Source organism: Abramis brama (genome assembly GCF_963993115.1).
Source record: "Abramis brama genome assembly, chromosome: 1".
NCBI lineage: Eukaryota > Metazoa > Chordata > Actinopteri > Cypriniformes > Leuciscidae > Abramis > Abramis brama.
This window is the reverse complement of record NC_139963.1, coordinates 8,325,870-8,349,705: the sequence shown is the minus strand read 5'-3', so window position 1 is coordinate 8,349,705 and position 23,836 is coordinate 8,325,870. Positions and strand designations below refer to the sequence as shown.

The 23,836-nt window shown below is 42.3% G+C and overlaps 1 protein-coding gene and 1 long non-coding RNA gene across 3 annotated transcripts in view; one reads left to right on the top strand and one right to left on the bottom strand.

Moving 5' to 3' along the window:
* Positions 1-23,836, bottom strand: part of LOC311083714 — a 176,974-nt gene that overhangs the window by 39,375 nt on the left and 113,763 nt on the right. The window lies entirely within an intron of this gene.
* Positions 1-23,836, top strand: part of LOC311083667 (protein NLRC3-like) — a 63,768-nt gene that overhangs the window by 12,148 nt on the left and 27,784 nt on the right. For both annotated transcript variants that reach the window (XM_084115385.1, XM_084115384.1), the window contains exon 5: positions 2,586-2,759. In XM_084115385.1, the coding sequence (XP_083971511.1) occupies positions 2,586-2,759 (174 nt within the window). The remainder of the gene's footprint in view (positions 1-2,585; positions 2,760-23,836) is intronic.

The following is a 23,836-nucleotide window of genomic DNA, read 5'->3' as shown; positions in this document are numbered from 1 at the left end:
CCGTTCTTGTCTGTCAGTCATATAATGCAGGTCGATGGTCAATGGTCACTGTCTCAAAACACAAGCACAGAGTCCAAATTAAAACAATTCCCCATCGTCCAAATGAAACAATTCCCCATCATAAGTACACATTGATGGCCTAAGACACGAAACGAGCGGTTTGTGTGAGAAAACGAACAGTATTTATATCGTTTTTACCTCTTGTAACCACAGCCACGTCCAAGTGATCTGAAGCGCCGGAAAGCGCCGGAAGCGATCTCTCGCGCCTGTACGTCACTCAATATCAAAATTGAAACTACTGCGGAAACAAAGACACCTACATCTTGGATGCCCTTGAAGTAAGCTAAAACATATCAAAAATTAATTTCAAAGTGAACTATCCCTTTAAGCCTTGATGAAGAGAGCGCAAGTTGCTGCAGCCGCGAGGACAGTGATGCACGCGTAAAGGAGTGATTGATTGTTCGCGGTTAATGTTTTTTTTTTGTGGCAGCTGCTAAAGACTAATGACAGACTGTTGATCTTTGAATAAAAATATGTTTGGTTCAGGTTCGAAATTCATTATCTTTTATTATAGGCTACAGTCTAATATCATAGACGCAGCCCCCCCCGTCCCGAATTTCAGCCAATCTCATCTGGTCACCCTAAGTAAGATATATGAGGAAAAATCATTGCATGCATGTACAGCAGGGCTGCCTGGGTTGGTATGTAGCTTCTAATTAATTTGAAACAGTTGAGATTACTTTGTATTGTTTTCAAGATTTTCTTTATATGCTTGTCAAATTTTAGTTGAGGATCTAAAACCAATCCTAGATATTTAAATTCTGTAACTGGATGAATTTCTTTATTTTGTATATTAATATTAAATCTTCCTTTTAAATCAAATTTTTTAATGGAAAAACACATAGAAACTGTTTTTGAGAGATTTAGAACTAGCTGATTTTGGATGAGCCATTGTTGGATGTCATACATACTAGTAGACAGTACAGCTGCAGCCTGCTCAGGTGACTTGGCAGGTGCATAAACAACTGCATCATCCGCGTAGAGCTGACAACTGGCATCTGAGCAGTGCAGAGGTAAGTCATTTATAAAGAGACTAAACAGCAAGGGGCCATGTTTTACATAAACACATCTACTAGTTTAGCTTTTATATTTCTATACTGAGATGAATAAAAATCGACTGAAATATGTTGAAATAAAATGTATTTGTATAAGCAACGTATTAAACTGCAAATCAACATTTATGTGCAAATATTTCTGCTCATATGTTAAATATATAGTATGTGATGTTTTGTTAAAAATAACAATATATTTTATCATCGGTATATTGAATTATCAACTAAGATGTTATTATAGTGTTTGTTCCAATATTCAAACTAATGAATCCTTAACTTTGAAATACGTATGATAAAATTGATGTATACTTTTTAAAAAGAAAGCTTACACTTGAAATATTGTTAAAATTGTAATTGTTGTTGATTTATATGTGAAAACTGTTTATTAAAATAGCAAAACATATATTTACAAGGTAGATGTAAGCAACATCTTAATAGGTCAATATAAACCTTCTCATTAAATTATTTATTATAGTTTTTTATTCGTGTCACATTTGGGGAGAGGATATATTCCAAAACATTCTGAAAATACAGTATGAGAATTAACTGCATAGTTACTAGAAATGTTTACCTTGGATATTATGCAATTTGCATGCATACAAAATAAGTCCTCACATTCTTTACTTGTGGTACTCTCAGTGACACACCTGAATGAAAGGCTCATTATGCGCTAATTATGCAGGTCTTTTGTCTTCTCAGGTGTGAATCACGCCCACTCACATATTGCCTTTCCAAACAAAACTTGTCTTACAAAGTTTAAATCAATGTATTGTTTTATGTGAATGATGATTTTCAGATCATTTTGAAGAAAAAACTCTAAACGACAACACCCATTATTCAAAAGTCTTGTGGACACATATTTAGTATGTGTTTTGTGGCCTTATTTCAGAAACTTTCATTTTTAGTTTTTTCAATAACCATGCATAAACATTATTATCTCAAAAATACAAACATGTACATACATGTTGCTCACATATTGTGGTAGCCCTGTTTGTGCTAAATAGAGTGTAATTACACATTTGCCATTAATATGTTTATAAGCAACTGAAAAAAGCACAAATGTCAGGGCATGTCAGAACATCTCAAGGACCCCAAAAACACCTCAGACCCCAGAGGGTTAAAGGAACAGACACAAAACTGTGCGTTTTTGCTCATCTTCAAAAATGGACAGTTTTAACATGCTATTTTGAGCCTGGGGACATCAGAGACTTATTTTACATCTGTGAAAAGTGCATTATACCAGCCCTTTAACATTTTGAGGGAGATTTGGTGAATAGCCTAATATGTTCACAACCATAAAACACAAACTACGGCATTTGTGTGTTGTTTTCATTCTCAACCAAATTGACAGCATTCTGCTTAAGTCTGTTTACCACAAAGTTTTGTATAAACAAGAAGAAATAAGATTAGTGATGCACCACACACATTATGTTCATAAAATGTGATTTTAAGTCACATATTTATTTTTTACAGTTTGGCAAACTGTAATCTCACAGATCTGAGCTGTGAAATTGTGGCTTCGGCTCTGCAAACATCAAACTCCCCCCTGAGAGAGCTGGACCTGAGTAGCAATCAGCTACGGGAGTCAGAAGTGAAGCTTCTCTCTGATGCAATAAAGAGTCCTAACTGTCAACTCAGTGTATTAAGGTTTGTGTCACATTTATTAATTACATTGTGTTTCACATTTATTCATTTCATTACTCCGAGTCCTATGTACCCAATAAAGGCTGCAAGATTGCAACTACAGTTCCTGCTTTACACTCAGTTTTCAGTTTATCCCACTTTGAGAAAGAAAAAAAAAAAAAAACACAACACAGTCCTATACATTATGTACAACATTCTAAATTAAATGTTCTTTTGGAAAGCGATGGTAATCTAAATGGAAAGCTTTTTTTGGAAATTCGCAACACCAACTCCCCATTGTTGTAAACAGTAGTTGCTGAATTGTTCACTTAGAAATTAGAGCTTTAGAACTATAAAAGGACATAGATAAGCTCAGGGCTGCAGACTGTGACCAAATGGTCACATTTTGCGACCAAAATTTGAGTGTGCGACTGAATTTTACATCCAGTCACACATGTGCGACCAGTAAATTTGCCCCCCCCTTTTTTTTTTAACACGTTGAACGTGGAAGGGGCGCGTCAATGAATGTGTGGCAGGCCAATGATGAGCGTAAGAAAAATTGGTAATGGCCACTGTAACTGGCTAATGTTTGGAGGGGGAGGGTCCTAGAGATAACCAAGCGTGCGTAAACGTTTGTGGGAAGGAAACGGAGACAAATATCAATGTCACAGACACAGTCGGATGATGATTCAGAGTCAGAGATTTGTGAGGTGATAAAGGCCCGAACCCACCATTTTCGGGAAGACTGGCTGAGAGAAGTCAGCTGTTTGAGGTACTGTAAGGAGACGAACTCCATGAACTGCGAATGTTGCAGTCGCTACCCCAGAACTGTGGGGAATACGAAGTTTGCAGACAGTACGGGCACTTCGCAGTTTAAACACAATACGCTAGATAGACACAATCTCAGCCTCAAGCATAGAGTATGCCGTGACATGTTTAATAAATCAAAACAAAATGAAAGCGGAAAAAAACTCTGCTACTCATTCCTGCTTCACAGACCATTTAATAGTTCAAACCAATAATAGACAGCGCAGAGCTTCTCTCGCCAGTTGCCAGCCGATCTCGATCACGCGACACCGTTGCATCGTGGAGATCCAGTGAAGAAATCCATTGAGTTTGCGACAGAATTAATAACATCGCTGCGAGATCCAGTGAGAAACATTCAGATTAGACGCAGAATTCTCTGTTATAAACCATATCAGATCAAACAGCATTGACGTGGAAACCAGGAGAAACATTGTGCCATGAACAAACAAGTTATAGAAGGATTTAGTTCCACAGATCAGCAATATTCACCATGGATTTAATGTAGTAACACTAACTGTAACTATGGTATACTATGGTTATAACAGTAGCCTACACATCTTTTTCCAGCACTTCAGAACTATAATATCATATTTAAATGTTATTTTTGTTGACCAAAACATTTTTTGTTCGTCCTTTAAAGATTGTACCTATTTATAAAACTAAAAGTTTCAAGAAGTAGAAAAACTCACACTTATTTAAAAAAAAAAAAAAAAAAAGATTAAATTACCATTGTAAACATAGAACGCTTATTGGCTATTTTCACTCCCTAATATCTATTTTATCACTCATTTTGCTTTTGAATTAATATTAAGACATTATGAATGATTGTAATTAAAGGTGCTGTATGTAGTTTTCAGCGACCTCTAGCGGTGATGTTTCAGATTGCAACCAATAATTTTTCAAGCGCGTGCTCTTGCGCGTGCTTGAATTTATGAACGAGCACTGTGTGGGTACCTTCCAGACTGAGACGCAACACACCGGAGAAAGCATCACACAACATGCTGGAAACTAAGGTAAACTCCCACTGCAACGTTACAATAATAGGCTACTTTTATCAGCTTGACGTTGAACTAATGCTCCATGCTCGTACCATGATAAGTATGAAACCCTATATCAACCGTGCCGAATTTTGCCACTGCAAGCACCACTTCACATTTTCTTCAGGAAATGTACATTCTAGGTTTGTAGATAAGGTTTCTCCATGATTCAAATGCCCTGCCGATGTTGAGCCGTGTTTTTTCACCCGAAGTTCATCCGATTCACGTCTGGCCTTACGAGCTTCAGCAGAAAAAAACTTTTTTGTATTTTTATCAATATGTGGAGTTTGTGTTGGAGTCTGTGTTGTGCAGGGAGCATGTCGTTTCTTAGTGTTATCAGACATGTCATAAGTTGCATAAGTCATAAGTCCATGTCATAAGTTGCAGTGTCGTCGCTGTTGAGTGCAAAGTCAGTAGGCTAGACGAGGCGAGAGGCTCGGGAGCGTGCATGCAGGTGACGTCACTGGCGGTAAATCCGACCCGGGACCTTCACATAAAAATAAGAATACTTGCTTTCAGAGGTAATAGCAAAACCCGCAAAGTGGATAATTTTAATGTGAGATTACAACCCCTTCACACACAGGCAATAAAAAAAGGATTCGTTTTGGTAGAAAAGCTACATACAGCACCTTTAAAGTTAACTTTATCTATACACCTCAAATTAAGCTCAGTGCTTTGTCATCCCACAGTGCTACCAAATACTTTCTGTAGAACTTAGTGCTGCTGCCCTCAAATATTAGTCTGGAGCCCTGTGAACTTAAAATAAAACTGCACATTGTAATTTATGTACGTTAACTCTATTTATTATCAAAGCATTTGTCAGTAATACAGTTATTTTGGGGGAAAATGTGAATGATTGCATTGCAAGGTGATTTAAGGTGTGCCCCTAAATTTACTGCTTGCGCTCCTAAAATTTTAAGTCAGGGGCTACAGTGCTCTTAATAAAAAAAGTTAGTCTGGAGCCCTGAAGCTTTCCTATTTTGCAGGAAAACAGTGAGGCTAGAGGTGAAGGAAAGAGGAGGATGTGGACAAGGAAATACAGTTGTCTTAGATTAAAATTAGAGTGGGATGGAACATTATTTCTGGCTTTGTGAGTGTCTTTGGACATTTTTAATTTCGACCAGAGCAGCCAGGTATGTTATGATTTGGGATGACGTGAGTTTCCTCTGGCTGCTATCGTCCACAACTGGTTATTTGACCACCCACAGTTCTATTCCTCCCATCATATTCCTGATTACTAAGCCTTTGCTTTCGGCAGATTTCTAGCAGAAGGCGGCAGGTTTAGATTTTTTTAACTGTTGATATTTGATAGAATCCACGATGCCATGTATCTGAATAAGAAGTCCAGAACCTCCAGCAGAAAAATATGCCCACAACATTAAAGATCCAATGGTATATTAAATTGTACACATGAGGTACGTTTATCCTTGTGTGCACCAAACCGATCTAGCGTGTTTGCTGCCAAAAAGCTCTTTTTCTAGTTTCATCTGACCACAGATCTCTGTGCCGTTTGAAGATCCAGTTGTGTCTGACAACTGAATATCCTGGAGTTTGTTTTTGGATGAGCGAGGAGCATTTTTCTTGAAAACCTTTTTTTTTTTTTTGAAGAAGACTCAACTAATCTCTGCAATTGTCCATCTGTGATTATTGAAGAGTCTTTGGCCACTCAAACTTTCCTCCTCACCGTCCATTAAGACAATTTAGACACACGTCCTCTTCCTGGCAGATTCGTAACATCTTTAGTTGATTATAACTTCTTAATTATTGCCCTGATGGTGAAAATGGGGATTTTCAATTCTTTAGCTATTTTCTTACAGCCACTTTCTATTTTTTCCTGAGTTACTGCTGGGTGTTGTGCTAAAAAAAAAACAAAAAAAAAAACTTTTTTACGTTGCCTTATCTTCTCTGAAAAGCGTTCCGCCCATTCAGCTGACATGAAAAACACTTTCAATAAACAAAACAAAACCTATCCAATGATGAAATGTTTTCTGTGTTGACAAATCTTGTGCAATTATGTCCTAACTGCCGGTGAAAGACTAACACCATACCAGGTGCAAATCCAAGTACGTGCAGGCCTTAGCCTCATGTACCACAGAGAAGACGAAATAACGATCTCTCCTCAGAGATAACCCAGCAAAGAAACATTCATTGCAGAAATCAAGTACTGTACCATAGGGCAGATAACAAGATTCAAAGGCGTTCTCCGCACCAGGCAGAGAACAGTTTCCATTTCAATGCATATTCTGTCTTCTCGTGAAGGGAGCTCTAGACTGGAGAATGGTCTCCCCGACCTCAGTCAAGAGACCTGAATCTATGAGCTGGGCCCCCTCAGAGGCCAAGCCCACAGTATCCATAACTCCGGATGAGAGTAACTCCCAGGAGCAAAGATATCGAGAAATGCGTGCAGGTGTAGCCTCAACCATACATTATACGTTGCATCCAGTTCAAGCAGAGTTGGATGCGTCAGGGAGAATCACATAGGGCAATGCTTTGTATAAAACGATGCGAAAGGTAGACTTGAGTTTTGACCGAAGTTCTCCAAAAGGAGCTCCACCACCTCGGGGTGAAGTCTCCATTCCCCAGGCCTCAGCCCCTGCCTCAACAGGAAATCTGCTCTGATATACGAGACCATCAGTGTGTTGTCCGGAAGGACAAGCACATGGTGACCTCTCAGGTCTGGCAGGAAGTATTTGAGAGCTCGAAATACCGCCATCCTTTCTAGCCGATTTATGTGCCAAGAACGTTGATGGTCCTGCCAAAGACCTTTTGCCGAGCGGCCACTCATGACTGCCCCCCATCCCGTGAGGGAAGCATCCGTCGAAAGCATTATGCGTTGACAAGAAGCCCCCCGCACTGGGCCCTGGGCGAGGAACCAAGGTTTCTTCCACATGACCAAGGCACGAAGGCATCGCCGCGTGACCTTGATCGTGCGAAATGGATTTCCCCTCAGAGAAAACCCCTTGGTCCTGAGCCACCACTGCAGAGGTCTCATGTACAGCAGGCCAAAAGTGATTACGTTGGACGCAGCTGCCATGAGCCCAAACAGTCTCTGAAACTGTTTCACAGTGAGTGACTGGCCTAGTTTTACCCCATTTACGGTGAAGCCGCAACTCCAACATCTTTAAATGAGACAGAACGACATCTCGCTGCCGAACTGCCATCTGCTCAGATTGAGCTAAGATCAACCAATCGTCGATAAAGTATAATACGCGAATGCCCTGGAGTCTCAGAGGAGCCAGAGCTGCATCCACGCATATTGTAAAGGTGCGGGGTGATAAAACTAGGCCGGATTAAAGAACCCGAAACTGGTATGCTTCGCCCCCGAAAGCAAACCTCAGGAACCTCCTGTGATGAGAATGGACAGATAAGTAAGCGTCCTTCAAGCCTATTGTGACAAACCAGTCCTCGGACTGAATCTGTGACACAATCATATTAGCGTAAGCATACTTTGAACTTGAGATTCTGAAGCCTGCTATTTAATTGATGCAGGTCTAGAATAGGACGCAACCCCTCATCCTCTTTCAGAACAATGAAGTAACGGCTGTAAAACCCTGACTGTCTGCTGGGAGGAGGAACCCCTTCTATAGCTCCTTTTGCAGAAGTGTCAGTACTTCCTGCTCCATAACCAGAGCCTGCTCAGGGTCCACCACTGTGGGGAGGACCCCTAGAAATCTGGGCGGACGAGAACCGAACTGAATTCTGAAACCCTTTTCTATAGTGTGCAGGACCCATTGAGAAATATGTGGCAGTACACAGTAAAAACCCCAGTGTTAAATCAACACTGCTCAGAGCACATACGTGACCCGTCACGGAAACCAGGGACTCAAGTCGGCAGCACAACTTTCGAGCAAAATGAGAAAGAAGCTTTTTTTTTCAAAATTTGTGATTTTCGTTTTTTTGCAGAATCTGTTAGTTGAGATCACGAAGAAGCCTCTGCATGTTTGAGATAGCAGTATTGGTATATTTAAAAGCGTACATTTTGAGGTTGAAATCGGCTTGTTTTTCGGAGATTCTAGCACGCAGTAGGGGCGTGTCATTGTCGGTGTGTATTTCCATACTGAATAAGCCGGCGTGGCTACTTATTATGCAGCGCTCTGGCCGGCTCTATCTGATTTCAAAATTCAATGAAGATGGACGCCAATAACATTACAATGTCCAGCAATCGATTTAAATAGTAGGTTACATGGGGTTTAATTTGTCGTTTAATAAGATGTAGCCTAATACATGTTGTCAGTGCCAATATATAGATCCGCCAATTTAACTAACGTGTATCTTAATGGTACAGTGGTAGAGCTTTCGCCAGCCGTGTCGGAGGGTCTGAGTTCGAACCCGCCCTCGTATAGGTTTTTATTTTTTTTTCGTATAGTTTTTTCCTCTCATCAAAACGATTATGTTCAGCAGTGGTTGTATATCAAGCAGGGACACGCAAACGTTTGCATTATGTTTTGTGATATTAAACAGAACGAATAGAGAGTATACGCAACGGATTGAAGCGCGCCTCGACTGAAGACAATGGGGTGTGTGCGCGAGCCACACGAGAAAACACTGCATCTGCGCCACTGATCGCAGCGGCAACGAGCACTTTGATCACTTGATTTAAAAAAACACATTTCAGCTAGTATCTTATTTAAAAAACGAACGAAATGAATGCTATAGCCTACTAATAGCCTACTCATACTATATATATATATATATATATCACATAGCACATCTTGTTTTTTTATTTTTTATTCAGTGTACACAAGAGTTGCCTATACAGTTTTATCGGTAGATGCTAAGAGACATTTATTTATATATTACCTGCAAACTTTTTTTATTTTTTCTTTGATGGCACATTTTCCTGGCCTTTCTGCTCCCCCCGTGCTTACAGCTTTACAGGGGGGGTATGGCTTATCTAAATGAGATGTAAATGAGCCCTATTGTCACTCCCAGCAGGAGAAAGGTGAGAATCTTCAGACGCTGTTTTCTCCCCTTTGTGCGTTTTTGAGTGCCTACCTTTAAATGGCCATAACTTCTCCAAATATTATCAGATTTCCTTGTGTTACACATCGTTGGAAAGCTTGGAGACTACACTTTCAGAATATGTGAATAACTCAAAATGCCCCAGAACCGACATGTGTCCTTACTTTCCGTGACTGGTCACATATGGTCCCACTCTACAGAGTGTTAAAATTAACACTGAAGCAGTGTTGAAGTTAATGAGATAATTAAGTTAACACTGAAGCAGTGTTGAAGTTAATGAGATAATTAAGTGATTCATTAAGTGATTGGCCATTAGTGGTGACACCTGATGTAAATAAGCAGAATCATTGACGGAAAGAGAAAAAACAATAACAGAAAAAAGAGAAACACAAGAACTACAACTGACTTCGAGTCATTACACATTGTTGCACTTATTATTACCAGTTTGACTTTATTTCTGTCATACATCGACAAAAGTTCTTGAGATTCAACAGAAGTTTAGACGGTAATGTTTTATGGAAGTTTTCTTTTCAAGTTACCATTATAGTGGTCAGTGTTTTCTTTAGTTGGGCTCTTGACCCTTTTCATTTTGTTAATAATAATTTTTCTCTGACTGTTCCAACATTGTGTTTATAAAGCACATTTGTTACTGCAAGAGAAAACATGACCTGCTCACAATATGTTTTGATGATAATGACATTATCATCATGTAGTGACCTGATTCACTGATGTCATTCAGAGTCTAAATCTTTGACTATATGCTTGAGGTCTCATTTTAGTATTGGTGATTGTAGCTCTGAGATTCTACAGTTTGAGATCCAACAGCAATATGAATTTTTTTTTAAATACTTTGTGCAAAGAAGTTATTGTGTTAAAACACACAGACATCAAGAATCAGCATATGAATCTCAACAATGGTGACAATAAACAAACTAGTGACGAACATATCAACTCTGAACATACACTATTAAAGTCAGAACAAAACAATAGCAAAATAAAAGCAAACAATGAAAATTACAGGACAATTCAGCTGCATAATTTATTCATGCTGCAATGTATGATGTGAGCCATTGATGCGCTCTGATTGGTGGCTCCCATCATGCACTGCAACATTAAGCATTTGTTTGAGTGTCACCATTGTTGAGATTCATATGTAGATTCTTGATGTCTGTGTGTGATTTTAAAACTTTCAAATCATTAAAATATTGCTGGAAGTAACTACTGTAGTGAAAAATTAATAAAACATGTGGATAATCAGTTTATAATGATGGGTGCCATCATTGAATCAGGTCACTAGTAATTTCGTCATCAAATCATAACCAGGGCTGCAGTTCCAATAGCATCTTAAGCCAAACATGATTGCAGACCAACTGCAACAAATGGTCTGTACGATCAAATTAGGCTTGCGATGCTTTCAGGAAACACAGCCAAAGTCATAGTTTCTCTTGCCACAACACATATGCTTTATAAACACAGAGTTGGAGCAGCCAGAGAAATACCAATGTTCAAAAGTAAAGGGTCAAGAGCCCAACTAAAGCAAACACTGACCACCATAATGGTGACATGAAACGAAACATTCCATAAAACATTACCATCTAAACTTCTGTTAAATCTAAATAAGACCATGTGTAGATGTATGACAGAAATAAAGTCAAACTGGTAAAATAATAAGTGCAATAATGGCTCGAAGTCAGTAGTTATTGTGTTTCTCTTTTTTCTGTTCTTGTTTCTCTTTCCTTCAGTGAGTCTGCTTGTTATCATCAGGTGTCACCACTAATGGCCAATCATCACTTAATTAATCACTTAATTATCTCATTAACTTCAACACTGCTTCAGTGTTAACTTAATTACCTCATTAACTTCAACACTGCTTCAGTGTTAACTTAATTATCTCATTAACTTATAGAGTGGGACCATATGTGCTCTGAGCAGTGTTGATTTAACACTGGGGTTTTTACTGTGTAGTTTCCACACTGCAAGAAATTCTACTTAGGGGAACCAGTCTCTCGAGACTGGCCTCTGGATTTGGTTGAACAGTCACTTTGGTGCCCTGAAGCGGCGAACCGGCAGGGAACAACCGAACTGACCGTTCTACGCCCCTCCTCGGAGGATCGTATGGGGACGCTGACACCTCGGTGCCCTGAACGGAGAACCGGCAGGGAACAACCGAACTGGCAGCGCTGCGACCCTCCTCAGAGAGTCGCACCCCAGAGGGTGCCGAGAAGAAACGATTTCTCAAAACCGTCCCTGCCCCGGAGGAACCTTCAGAAGCCTGATAGCCTCAGCGTCAGGACTTCTTGTCTATGTTTTATTAGAGATAACGACAGTCCTCAGATCTTGCCTACCTCTAACTAGCTTTGTTCCTACGACCGTCCTCAGAGGATCGTTGGAAAAAGCAGCCACCTCGGCGCCCTGAAACGGCGAACCGGCAGGGAAACCAAACTGACTGCTCTACAACCCTCCTCGGAGGATCGTTTGGGGACACTGACACCTCGGTGTCCTGAAACGGCGAACCAGCAGGAAAACCGAACTGGCAGCGTTGCGACCCTCCTCAGAGAGTCGCACCCCAGAGGGCGCCGAGAAGAAAAGATTTCTCAAAACCATCCCTACCCCGGAGGGGACCACCCTCAGAAGCCTGCAGCCTCAGCGTCAGGGCTTCTTCCAATTTTGCTATTTTAGAGATAAAACAGTCCTCAGATCTTGCATATCTCTAACTGGCTAGACTGTGACCGCCACCCAGGTCCCCCTTTGATTGTGGATGAGCCCGAATGGCGAATCTCTGTTTTGCCGCACTCTATGCTGCGAGGAGCTTTAGTAGACTGAAACTGCTCCGCCCAGCAGTCTCAGGAACATTAGATCAGTGAGGAAGAAACCTCTGGAACGCCCCTGAAGACTTTATTTCTTCGTTTTTTTTTTTTTTTTAAAGCGGAGCGTCCAGAAGAACAGACATATTTTATTATCTTTATTTTTCTTTACATCAGAAAAACTATATATGTATGTGTGTATATGTATGTGTGTATATATATATATTGGAAACACTACTATTTTTAATGCTTTTGAAAGAAGTCTCTTATGCTCATCAAGCCTGCAGTTAAAAACAAAACAAAAATAAAAAAAACTGTAATATTATGAAATATTATTACAATTTAAAATAATGGTTCTCTTTTTTAATATACTTTAAAATGTAATTTATTTTTGTGATGCAAAGCTGAATTTTCATCAGCAAGTACTCCAGTCTTTGGTGTCTTATGATCCTTCAGAAATCATTCTAATATGTTGATTTATGATCAATGTTGGAAACAGTTGTGCTGCTTAATATTTTTTTATAACCTGAGATACTTTTTTCAGGATTATTTGATGAATAAAAAGTTAAAAAGAACTGTATTTATTTAGAATAGAAATCTTTTGTAACAATATACACTACCGTTCAAAAGTTTGGGAACAATAACTTTTTTTTTAAAAAGAAATTAGTACTTTAATTCAACAAGAATGCGTTAAATTGATAAAAGGTGATGGTAACGATTTATATTGTTAGAAATGTTTTTATTTTGAATAAATGCTGTTTTTATGAATAAATGCTGTTAACGTTTTACTCATCAATGAATCCTGAAAAAAGTATTCCAAAAAAATATATTAAACAGCACAACTGTTTCCATCATTGATAATAACTGAGTATCAAATCATCATATTAGAATGATTTCTGAAGGATCATAAGACACCAAAGACTGGAGTACTTGCTGATGAAAATTCAGCTTTGCATCACAAAAATAAATTACATTTTAAAGTATATTAAAAAAGAGAACCATTATTTTAAATTGTAATAATATTTCATAATATTACTGTTTTTTTTGTTGTTTTTTTGTTTTTAACTGCAGGCTTGATGAGCATAAGAGACTTCTTGCAAAAGCATTAAAAATAGTAGTGTTTCCAAACTTTTGACTGGTACTGTGTATATATATATATATATATATATACAGTGAGGAAAATAAGTATTTGAACACCCTGCTATTTTGCAAGTTCTCCCACTTAGAAGTCATGGAGGGGTCTGAAATTGTCATCGTAGGTGCATGTCCACTGTGAGAGACATAATCTAAAAAAAAAAATCCAGAAATCACAATGTATGATTTTTTTAACTATTTATTTGTATGATACAGCTGCAAATAAGTATTTGAACACCTGAGAAAATCAATGTTAATATTTGGTACAGTAGCCTTTGTTTGCAATTACAGAGGTCAAACGTTTCCTGTAGTTTTTCACCAGGTTTGCACACACTGCAGGAGGGATTTTGGCCCACTCCTCCACACAGATCTTCTCTAGATCAGTCAGGTTTCTGGGCTGTCGCTGAGAAACACGGAGTTTGAGCTCCCTCCAAAGATTCTCTATTGGGTTTAGGTCTGGAGACTGGCTAGGCCACGCCAGAACCTTGATATGCTTCTTACAGAGCCACTCCTTGGTTATCCTGGCTGTGTGCTTCGGGTCATTGTCATGTTGGAAGACCCAGCCTCGACCCATCTTCAATGCTCTAACTGAGGGAAGGAGGTTGTTCCCCAAAATCTCGCAATACATGGCCCCGGTCATCCTCTCCTTAATACAGTGCAGTCGCCCTGTCCCATGTGCAGAAAAACACCCCCAAAGCATGATGCTACCACCCCCATGCTTCACAGTTGGGATGGTGTTCTTGGGATGGTACTCATCATTCTTCTTCCTCCAAACACGTTTAGTGGAATTATGACCAAAAAGTTCTATTTTGGTCTCATCTGACCACATGACTTTCTCCCATGACTCCTCTGGATCATCCAAATGGTCATTGGCAAACTTAAGATGGGCCTTGACATGTGCTGGTTTAAGCAGGGGAACCTTCCGTGCCATGCATGATTTCAAACCATGACGTCTTAGTGTATTACCAACAGTAACCTTGGAAACGGTGGTCCCAGCTCTTTCCAGGTCATTGACCAGCTCCTCCCGTGTAGTTCTGGGCTGATTTCTCACCTTTCTTAGGATCATTGAGACCCCACGAGGTGAGATCTTGCATGGAGCCCCAGTCCGAGGGAGATTGACAGTCATGTTTATCTTCTTCCATTTTATAATGATTGCTCCAACAGTGGACCTTTTTTCACCAAGCTGCTTGGCAATTTCCCCGTAGCCCTTTCCAGCCTTGTGGAGGTGTACAATTTTGTCTCTAGTGTCTTTGGACAGCTCTTTGGTCTTGGCCATGTTAGTAGTTGGATTCTTACTGATTGTATGGGGTGGATAGGTGTCTTTATGCAGCTAACGACCTCAAACAGGTGCATCTAATTTAGGATAATAAATGGAGTGGAGGTGGACATTTTAAAGGCAGATTAACAGGTCTTTGAGGGCCAGAATTCTAGCTGATAGACAGGTGTTCAAATACTTATTTGCAGCTGTATCATACAAATAAATAGTTAAAAAATCATATATTGTGATTTCTGGATTTTTTTTTTAGATTATGTCTCTCACAGTGGACATGCACCTACGATGACAATTTCAGACCCCTCCATGATTTCTAAGTGGGAGAACTTGCAAAATAGCAGGGTGTTCAAATACTTATTTTCCTCACTGTATGTATATATATATATATATATATATATATATATATATATATATAACACTCAGTGGCCACCAGCAGGAAAACAACCGAACTGGCAGCGCTGCGACCCTCCTCAGAGAGTCGCCCCCCCAGAGGACGCCGAGGAGAAACGATTTCTCGAAACCGTCCCTCCCTGGTATAGTTTATCTGTTGCGCAACGCAATTCTCGAATAGCGTCAGTGCTGACATCCTCACATTCATCCATGTCCTTATATACTTTACCCACCAGTGCTGCCTAATAATATTTATCTATTATTTTATGATGGCTGCTGGGTAACGTCGGGGTTATGATGACGCCGACCCGGGAGAGAGATAGCTCGCAAGCATCTCTTTAACCCGAGGCACTGTCATACCAAGATACTTAATACCCATAGCATTACAATAGTAGAAGTTTAGGGATTAAACACATAAATAGAAACCGGTTTATTTCACAATCTCGACACCTCAGTGTGGAGATAGGGAAAAAACGGCATTCCCCGACGAGAAGGCTGAGATATAGAGTTTTCCTTATATTTTCACTCTCATAATGTTCGGCTGGCCAGTAATATTTAACTTAGCAACAGCACTAGATAAAACCTTTTATAAGCTCCTCTTTATTCAACAGAGTTATGAGCTGACTTATTTATTTATTGAAAACTCATAAACATCTGCTTTATTTTTATATTTTTCTTTTATTTATTTATTTATTTATTAAAACACTAACGATACCAGTTCCTCTGAGCTGGAAATCGCAGCATGACTGCCTCATCCCGGGGAGGAGAAACCGCAGAGCGTGCTTCTCCACGAGATAAGGCACTGGATCTAACAGGTGAAGGCAGAGATACTGCTGGGCTCGTCTCAAACCCCGCTGTTAGAACCATTTGCGATCCCCAAGATGCGCGTCGACGGCGTACCTCGGCAGCAGTGGGACCCGCGCCTCGGGGAGAGTGCACCGAACCGTCCTCCTCGAAGAACGGCCTGCCGGGAGCGGAGCGTCCTCACGGACAGCTTCTCGCAATGCTCACAGTCAGCCCCCTCGAGAACTGACTGTTGGCATGCTCCACTCCCAAACAAGCAACACTACGGTGACCGGGAGGGGACATGTTCGGTTCACTTATTTTTGTCGTGGCCACAACATATAAACTCGTGGGAACGTGATATTAAGTCGTGGGAACGTCATAATATCTCGTGGGAACGTCATATTAAGTCGTGGCCACGAGATAATTTTGTTGAGGTAACGACATCATTATGTCGTGGCCACGCGATGCAAAGTCGTGGCCTCTAGATCATATGTTGAGGGAACGATATATTTTTATCGTGGCCACGAGATCATTTTGTTGAGGTAACGACATCATTATGTCGTGGCCACGCGTTGAGGGAGCCACAGCGGCCAATACTGTAACCGTACCATAGACTGGGCTACAGCAGAGATGGAGATGACAGAAGAAATAACATTTTACTTTAAATTAGGAATGTCATATAAAGATATAGTGCGGTTTTTGGCATTAAGACATGGGTACGTTATAAGTGAAAGAGACATGAAGCGCATACTTAGACTTTGTCGCACGCATATTTAGGGACCGTCTCAAAATTACATGCGACATTGGCATAAACATTTCTAACTTCAATAGCATTTGAAGACAATGACTTACAGTCATAAAACCAACTGTACACTGTTCACCCAGGTCTCATGTATGATGCACACCTTTTAGATTTTTGATATTTATGAAAATAAACTGCTAAATCATATGCAAATATTGTAGGCCTATTTCACGACTGCCACATACCTGACACCTAGATGAACAATGTACAGTTGGTCATCAAATGCTATTGAGCTTTAAATGTGGTCATATTCTGTATATGATCCCACACAGTAGTGAAATACATAGCATTATTTGCATATGATTTAGCAGTTTACTGTCATACATATCAAAAATATTAAAGGTGTGCATCATACATGAGACCTATATGAACAATGTACAGTTGGTTTTATGACTGTAAGTCACTGTCTTCAAATGCTATTGAGCTTTAAATATTGTCATATTCGGTATATGATCCCATACAGTAGTGAAATACATAGCAATATTTGCATATGATTTAGCAGTTTATTGTCATAAATATCAAAAATATTAAAGGTGTGCATCATACATGAGACCTATATTAACAATAAACAGTTGGTTTTATGACTAAGTCATTGTCTTCAAATGATATTGAGCTTTAAATATTGTCATATTTTGTGTATGATCCCATACAGTATGTGAAATAGGCCTACAATATTTGCATATGATTTAGCAGTTGTCATAAATATCAAAAATCTAAAAGGTGTGCATCATACATGAGACCTGGGTGAACAATGTACAATTGGTTTTATGACTGTAAGTCATTGTCTTCAAATGCTGTTGAAGTTAGAAACGTTTATGCCAATGTCGCATGTAATTTTGAGACGGTCCCTAAATATGCGTGCGGCCAAAAAAAGTCTAAGAATGCGCTTATCTTTATAACGTACCCATGTCTTAATGCCAAAGACCGCACTATATCTTTATATGACATTCCTAATTTAAAGTAAAATGTTATTTCTTCTGTCATCTCCATCTCTGCTGTAGCCCATGGTACGGTTACAGTATTGGCCGCTGTGGCTCCCTCAACGGCCACGACATAATGATGTCGTTACCTCAACAAAATGATCTCGTGGCCACGATAAAAATATATCGTTCCCTCAACATATGATCTCGAGGCCACGACTTTGCATCGCGTGGCCACGACATAATGATGTCGTTACCTCAACAAAATTATCTCGTGGCCACGACTTAATATGACGTTCCCACGAGATATTATGACGTTCCCACGACTTAATATCACGTTCCCACGAGTTTATATGTTGTGGCCACGACAAAAATAAGTGAACCGAACATGTCCCCTCCCGGTCACCGTACAACACAAAGCTGAAGTGTATGTCCCCACCCGTGATATAACGTGGGCAGGGAACAACACAACGCTTGCTTGCTCTCTTTTGCTATAATATATATAGTAACTTTAGACAACAATAAATTCAGACAACAATAAATATGACAAGGACAGAATACACAGATCGCTTGCTGAAGGCACAGAAGCTGTCGCGGTTTGTTTCCAGGGGTGCTTTATAGTTTCCTGGTCACCCGCCTATGACGTCTCGTCTTTCCATTGGACTGATTATACACGTGCTTCACGACGCAATCACGCAGGGCGTTCCCACCGCGTCTCGACGCAGCTCGAGTTCCCTTGAAAGGGAACAATTGTTTTTATTGAGCCTTAAAGAGCTGGACTTGAGTAATTTAACCTTATTTTATCAGTCAATGCTGAGAGTCTGGCTTGATAACTTTAATATCAACAGAGATCTTTCAGAACCAAAGGAGTGGATAATGGGAGAGCCATTGTTTTATAACCCACTGATACAAACGAGAACTCTGTCATCGGGAAGTTTGATGAACTGCCTGGCGGAAGCTGGACTCAAGAGGATAGGAGACCTGAGAGACCTCAACGGATGGAAGACGGCTGCAGCACTACAACGTGAGACGGGTATTCGATCTCTCCGTCTTCTGCAGCAGGTGTTGGAGGAGGTGCAGAGAGCATTGCCTGGAACCTGCAGGGAGGCACTGGAAACTCAACCAGCTCAAGAGTGGAGGAGAAATTATCAGTTTCCATCTATCAGTGTATCTGCAGCTGCAAAGGAAAATTATGAAGATGCTGACACAATATTAACTTTTAAGACCCTGGAGATGGGACAGTTTCGTGAAACAACTTAAAAAGCAATCTACTTTACAGTACTTGCGTTTAAGTTGCCCATCAGACTGTTTTAAAACGAGTACGAGCAGGGAGGTGGACAGAAGTGTTTGGACCAGACTTTAAAGGATCCTGGAGGTCTCTGTACAAACCTCCCATTGAGAAACGTACAGCAGACCTACAGTGGAGACTTATTCACGGTGCTAAACCTACAAACAGACACGTGGCACACCTGAATCCAGCAGTGAGGAGGGAATGTCCTTTTTGTGGAATTGAAGAGACAGTTGATCACTTATTTATAAATTGTGTGAGGTTAGACAGTCTTTTTATTATTTTAAAAAGTTTGTTTGAAGGTTTTGGTAAAGATTTTTCCAAACAGGATTTTATAAGTGGTCCTAAATATACATCTCATGAGAGAAGAAGAATATGTTTATTAAATCTTTTGTTGGGTATGGCCAAAATGGCAATTTGGAAGACTCGAAAAAATAAGTTATTGGGTATAGGTACAGTAGATGCAGAAAATGCTTTTAAAGGCATGGTGACTGCTAGAATTAAAATTGAATATACATATTTTAAATTGATTAATGATTTTCAAAGGTTCGCCGAAATATGGTCCGTGGAAGGAGTTTTGTGTGAGGTTTTGGATGACTTGTTGTATTTCAAATTTTAAAGATGTTTGAAGTATAAATGTTATATGTGTATATATTTTTATTGTATATTTATTATAGGTGATTTTTTGTATTATGTGATCAGATAGGAAATCTGGTATTTAGAAAAAGTTAATGTAATAATGACACACACACACAAAAAACATATTCCAGCATTACAATCTTGACATCGCATATCTAACAGTAGTTCCGCATTACATTAATTAATTATAATACTGTGTATTCTCTGTGTATATTCATGCACCGAACCGTGACGCCTGTACCATTCCACCCCTAGCAGTTACGCCGCTCTGCCATTGGTTCGTGCAGTTCTAATGACCAGCCAATAGCGTGCGAGTAAGCCTCAGCACTGTATGGCTGTGCAGTAGCACTGCATTATTTTATAAAGGCTTCAGTATTTCAGAGAAAGGAGTTTTCCCCTTTTGCTTTCAAAAGTAGCCCGGAAATATATGACCATTTGCGCTACAAGCATTCCCTCAGAACGTGTGTTCAGCAAAAAATATGAAGGCTGGGATGTAAACCATAGCCTAGCCTATATTTTGTTTTGCCAGCACTTTATTTATTTTTTTCAGACATCATTCCATTTCTGTTCTAAATGTTTCTGTTCTATATGTGAAATAATAAATGTAAAATAAACATTGTCCTTATGTTCAAATAGAACTATGTTGTGTGTGCTGGTGTGTGCGCCATTTCTTGCTTTTCAACCTCGGTAAGAAAAATCCATACCGTCCCAGCCCTAGATGTATCCATCACACCAGAAGTTTCTTACTCACTGTTTAGTCAGAGAGACATCGTATGTGATGAAGATGAGGTGAACAAATTTTTTTTCTTACATGTTGCATGCGTTTTGTTTTTTTGTGTTTAGATGTTTGAAAAATAAGACACTAATATTTTAACAGTGTTGGGAAAGTAGGCCAAAGATTCAGCAAACGTGTGTGTAAACAATTTGGAAAAACTGTAATATGTTACTAATAATGTGTGATTATATACAGTGCATATTCTATTTTTATAATTATAACAAGTAGATTCCTTCATGTGAATGTTTTTTTCCATAAGATAAATACATTTCCCTTTCGTCCTGGGAACTCCAACGTGTCGTCGGGGAGTTCCCTGACGAATTGGGATCACGCTAGGGAGCCAATTGCCTTCGAGAGAATAAAAACAAGCCAATGAATATTGGCATGCAAGATTTGCATTCCGCGACCCGCCTACTAGCGCGGGTATAAAAGGCGGAAGTAAACATTGCGCAATGCCTTTCGCTTCGGAGCCTCCAGTGTGTCTGTGTGAGCTCCCGTGTTTGCCTGAAGAGGAATTATTGGAGAGAGAAGGAAGAAGATCCTCTGTCGCTGGTGTGACGGCGCTTCAAGCGATCACCGCGTCCTGCTGCCGGTCGAGTCCTTTTTTGAAAAAAAAGGCCGTTTTCACGGCTGGTATTGGGTGAGTGCAGCACACGGGCTTGCAGTTTCCCCGTTGTGTCTGCCGCGGTGGTCCCTCGGCGCTTCGGCGCGTATTGAGCATTTTTCTCTTTCTCTCTCTCTCTCTCTCTCTCTCTTTCTATTTTCTTTCTTTTTCTAAAAGAGCAGCACGGGCGTTTCGCGTCCTTTTCAGGATGTCGTTTCACCCGTGTGTTTCTGGATGCGGTCGACTTCTCCCTCAGGAAGATGGTCATAAACACTGCCTCTCGTGTTTGGGCTTAGGGCACGCTGAGGCAGCGTTTGTGAATGAGTTATGTTCTCATTGCGGGAACATGACTCTGGCGATGCTGCGTTCAAGACTGCGAACCCTGAAACATGGGGGAGTCCCTTCAGAGAATCCCCGATCTAGTTCGTCTGCCGGTTCAGTTCGGCAGACGGCTACTTCGGTGATTCCTGCTGGTGAGCGTATGAGGATTACAGTGGCGAATGCTCCGACTGGTGAAAGATCCTATCGGGCTTCTCACTCCTCTAGTAGCTCGTTGCCATTGGTTGTCCCGGCGGAGCCTCCGGGGCCGTCTCGTGCGGTCCCGGTTGTTTCCTTCGGGGCGCCGCCTGAGGATCAGATGTCGATCGCGGCATCGGAGGAAGAGCGGTCATCCTCTGGTGATGACTCAGCGGGTCTACCCCCTTCGGGTGTGGTGGCTGCGGCTGAGCCGGATCCAGAAATGGCCGCTATGCTCGAAAGGGCGGCTGCGAATGTCGGGCTTGTGTGGAACCCTCCACCGGGTCCCGAACATTCGCGGCTGGATGATTGGTGTCTTGGAGGGGGCCGTGCTGTTGCCCCGCGGCCCGCTCCAGTACCATTCTTCCCTGAAGTGCATGAGGAGTTGAGGAAGTCTTGGCTGGCCCCTCTGGCGACCAGGCGTAGGCAACCTCGCTCCTCCTTCCTCACCACCCTTGACGGCGGGGCGGCGCACGGGTACGAGGGGATCCCCCCAGTGGAGCGGTCGGTTGCGATGCAGCTGTGTCCAAAGACCGCTTCCGCTTGGCGGGGTGCCCCTTCACTCCCCTCCCGCGCCTGTAAGTTTTCCTCTGGTTTGACCAGGGATGCTTACATGGCGTGTGGAGACGCCGCCTCCGCCCTGCATGCCATGGCGTTGCTCCAAGTCCATCAGGCTAAAGCACTCCATGACTTGCAGGCGGGTGGTCCCGACCCAGCCCTGCTGCAGGAGCTGCGTGCGGCGACGGACTTCGCCCTCCGGGCGACGAAAGTCACCGCACGTTCGGTGGGTCGGGCGATGTCCACCTTGGTGGTCCAGGAGCGCCACCTGTGGCTTACCCTTGCGGATATGCGCGATTTTGAGAAGAACAAACTTCTCAATTTCCCCATATCCCAAGGCGGCCTTTTCGGCGACGCGGTGGAGAGCTTTGCCCAAGAGTTCTCCGCCGCCCAGAAGCAGTCTGAGGCAATACGGCATGTCCTGCACAGGAAACGGGCTGCTGCTGGCCCGTCTACTGTTGCCGTAGAGCCTCCGGCTGCTTCCCGTCGCCGAGGGCGTCCTTCTGCGCCAGCTCCTCCTTCAGGGCAGCAGTCCAACCCTGGAGGCCGGAAGTCTGGTCGCAAGAGGACGGCCCAGCCCGCTCAGGCGCCCCCGGCCCCTTCCCGTAAAAAGAAGGGAGGGAAGCGTTCCTGAGACGGGCGACCTGAGGGAGGTTCGGATTGCTGCTCTTTGGGAGGGTGCCTCTGCACACCTCCTTCCCCCGGGGGAGGGCCGGGCGGAGAATTTTTCGTTCCCTTTTGTTTCTGTTCCGCCGCTGACCACGCGGTCAGCGGTACCCAAAGTTTCAATAAAAGAGCAGTTTCTACCTCCTCCTTCAGGTCATCCACGGTCGAGACTGGTGGGCACACAGTCTCCTCCACCCAAGAGGGCCAGAATGGCAGTGGATGCCGTCTCCGAGCGGCATCGCTCCCGTTCCCCTCTTCCCAGCCTGCGGATAGTCTCCTGTCTGCGGTTGGGCCCGGAGGCACAGAGACCAGTTTACGAGGAGGCAGGGCCTCGTTCCTCGTCTCTTCCCCTCCCCTCGCCACTGGGCAGCCCGCAGCAGAATGTCCACGGGCCTTCTCTGCCGTCTGCTCACCGGGGGAAACAGGTTGGCGTCAAGTTCCACACCCAGACCCCGCTCTCGGTCGCTACAATGCCTCCGGAGCCGGGTCCCTGTCTTCCCCCTCGCTGCCCCTCCGCGGGTACGCCGGTGGGTCGGGTGGGCTCGTTGGGACGGTTTCTGGAGGCCTGGCTAGAGCTCCCAACTCCGTCCCGATGGCTCATCCGTACCATCCGGTTCGGCTATGCAATTCAATTTGCACGCCGGCCTCCCAAGTTCAGGGGCGTCCACTTCACCCGTGTGCGGTCAGTGGATGCCCCTGTCTTGCGGAAAGAGATCGACGTCCTGCTGGCGAAGGACGCGATCGAGCCGGTCCCTCCTGCCGAGATGAGGTCCGGGTTTTACAGCCCATACTTCATTGTACCCAAGAAAGGCGGTGGGTTACGGCCAATCCTGGACCTGCGAGTTCTGAATCGGGCCCTGCACAAACTCCCGTTCAAAATGCTCACGCAGAAGCGCATTTTCGAATGCATCCGTCCCCAGGATTGGTTTGCAGCGATCGACCTGAAGGACGCGTACTTTCATGTCTCGATTCTTCCTCGACACAGACCGTTTCTACGGTTTGCGTTCGAGGGTCGAGCGTATCAGTACAAAGTCCTACCCTTCGGGCTGGCCCTGTCGCCTCGTGTCTTCACGAAAGTCGCGGAGGCGGCTATTGTTCCCATGAGAGAACAAGGCGTTCGCATTCTCAACTATCTCGACG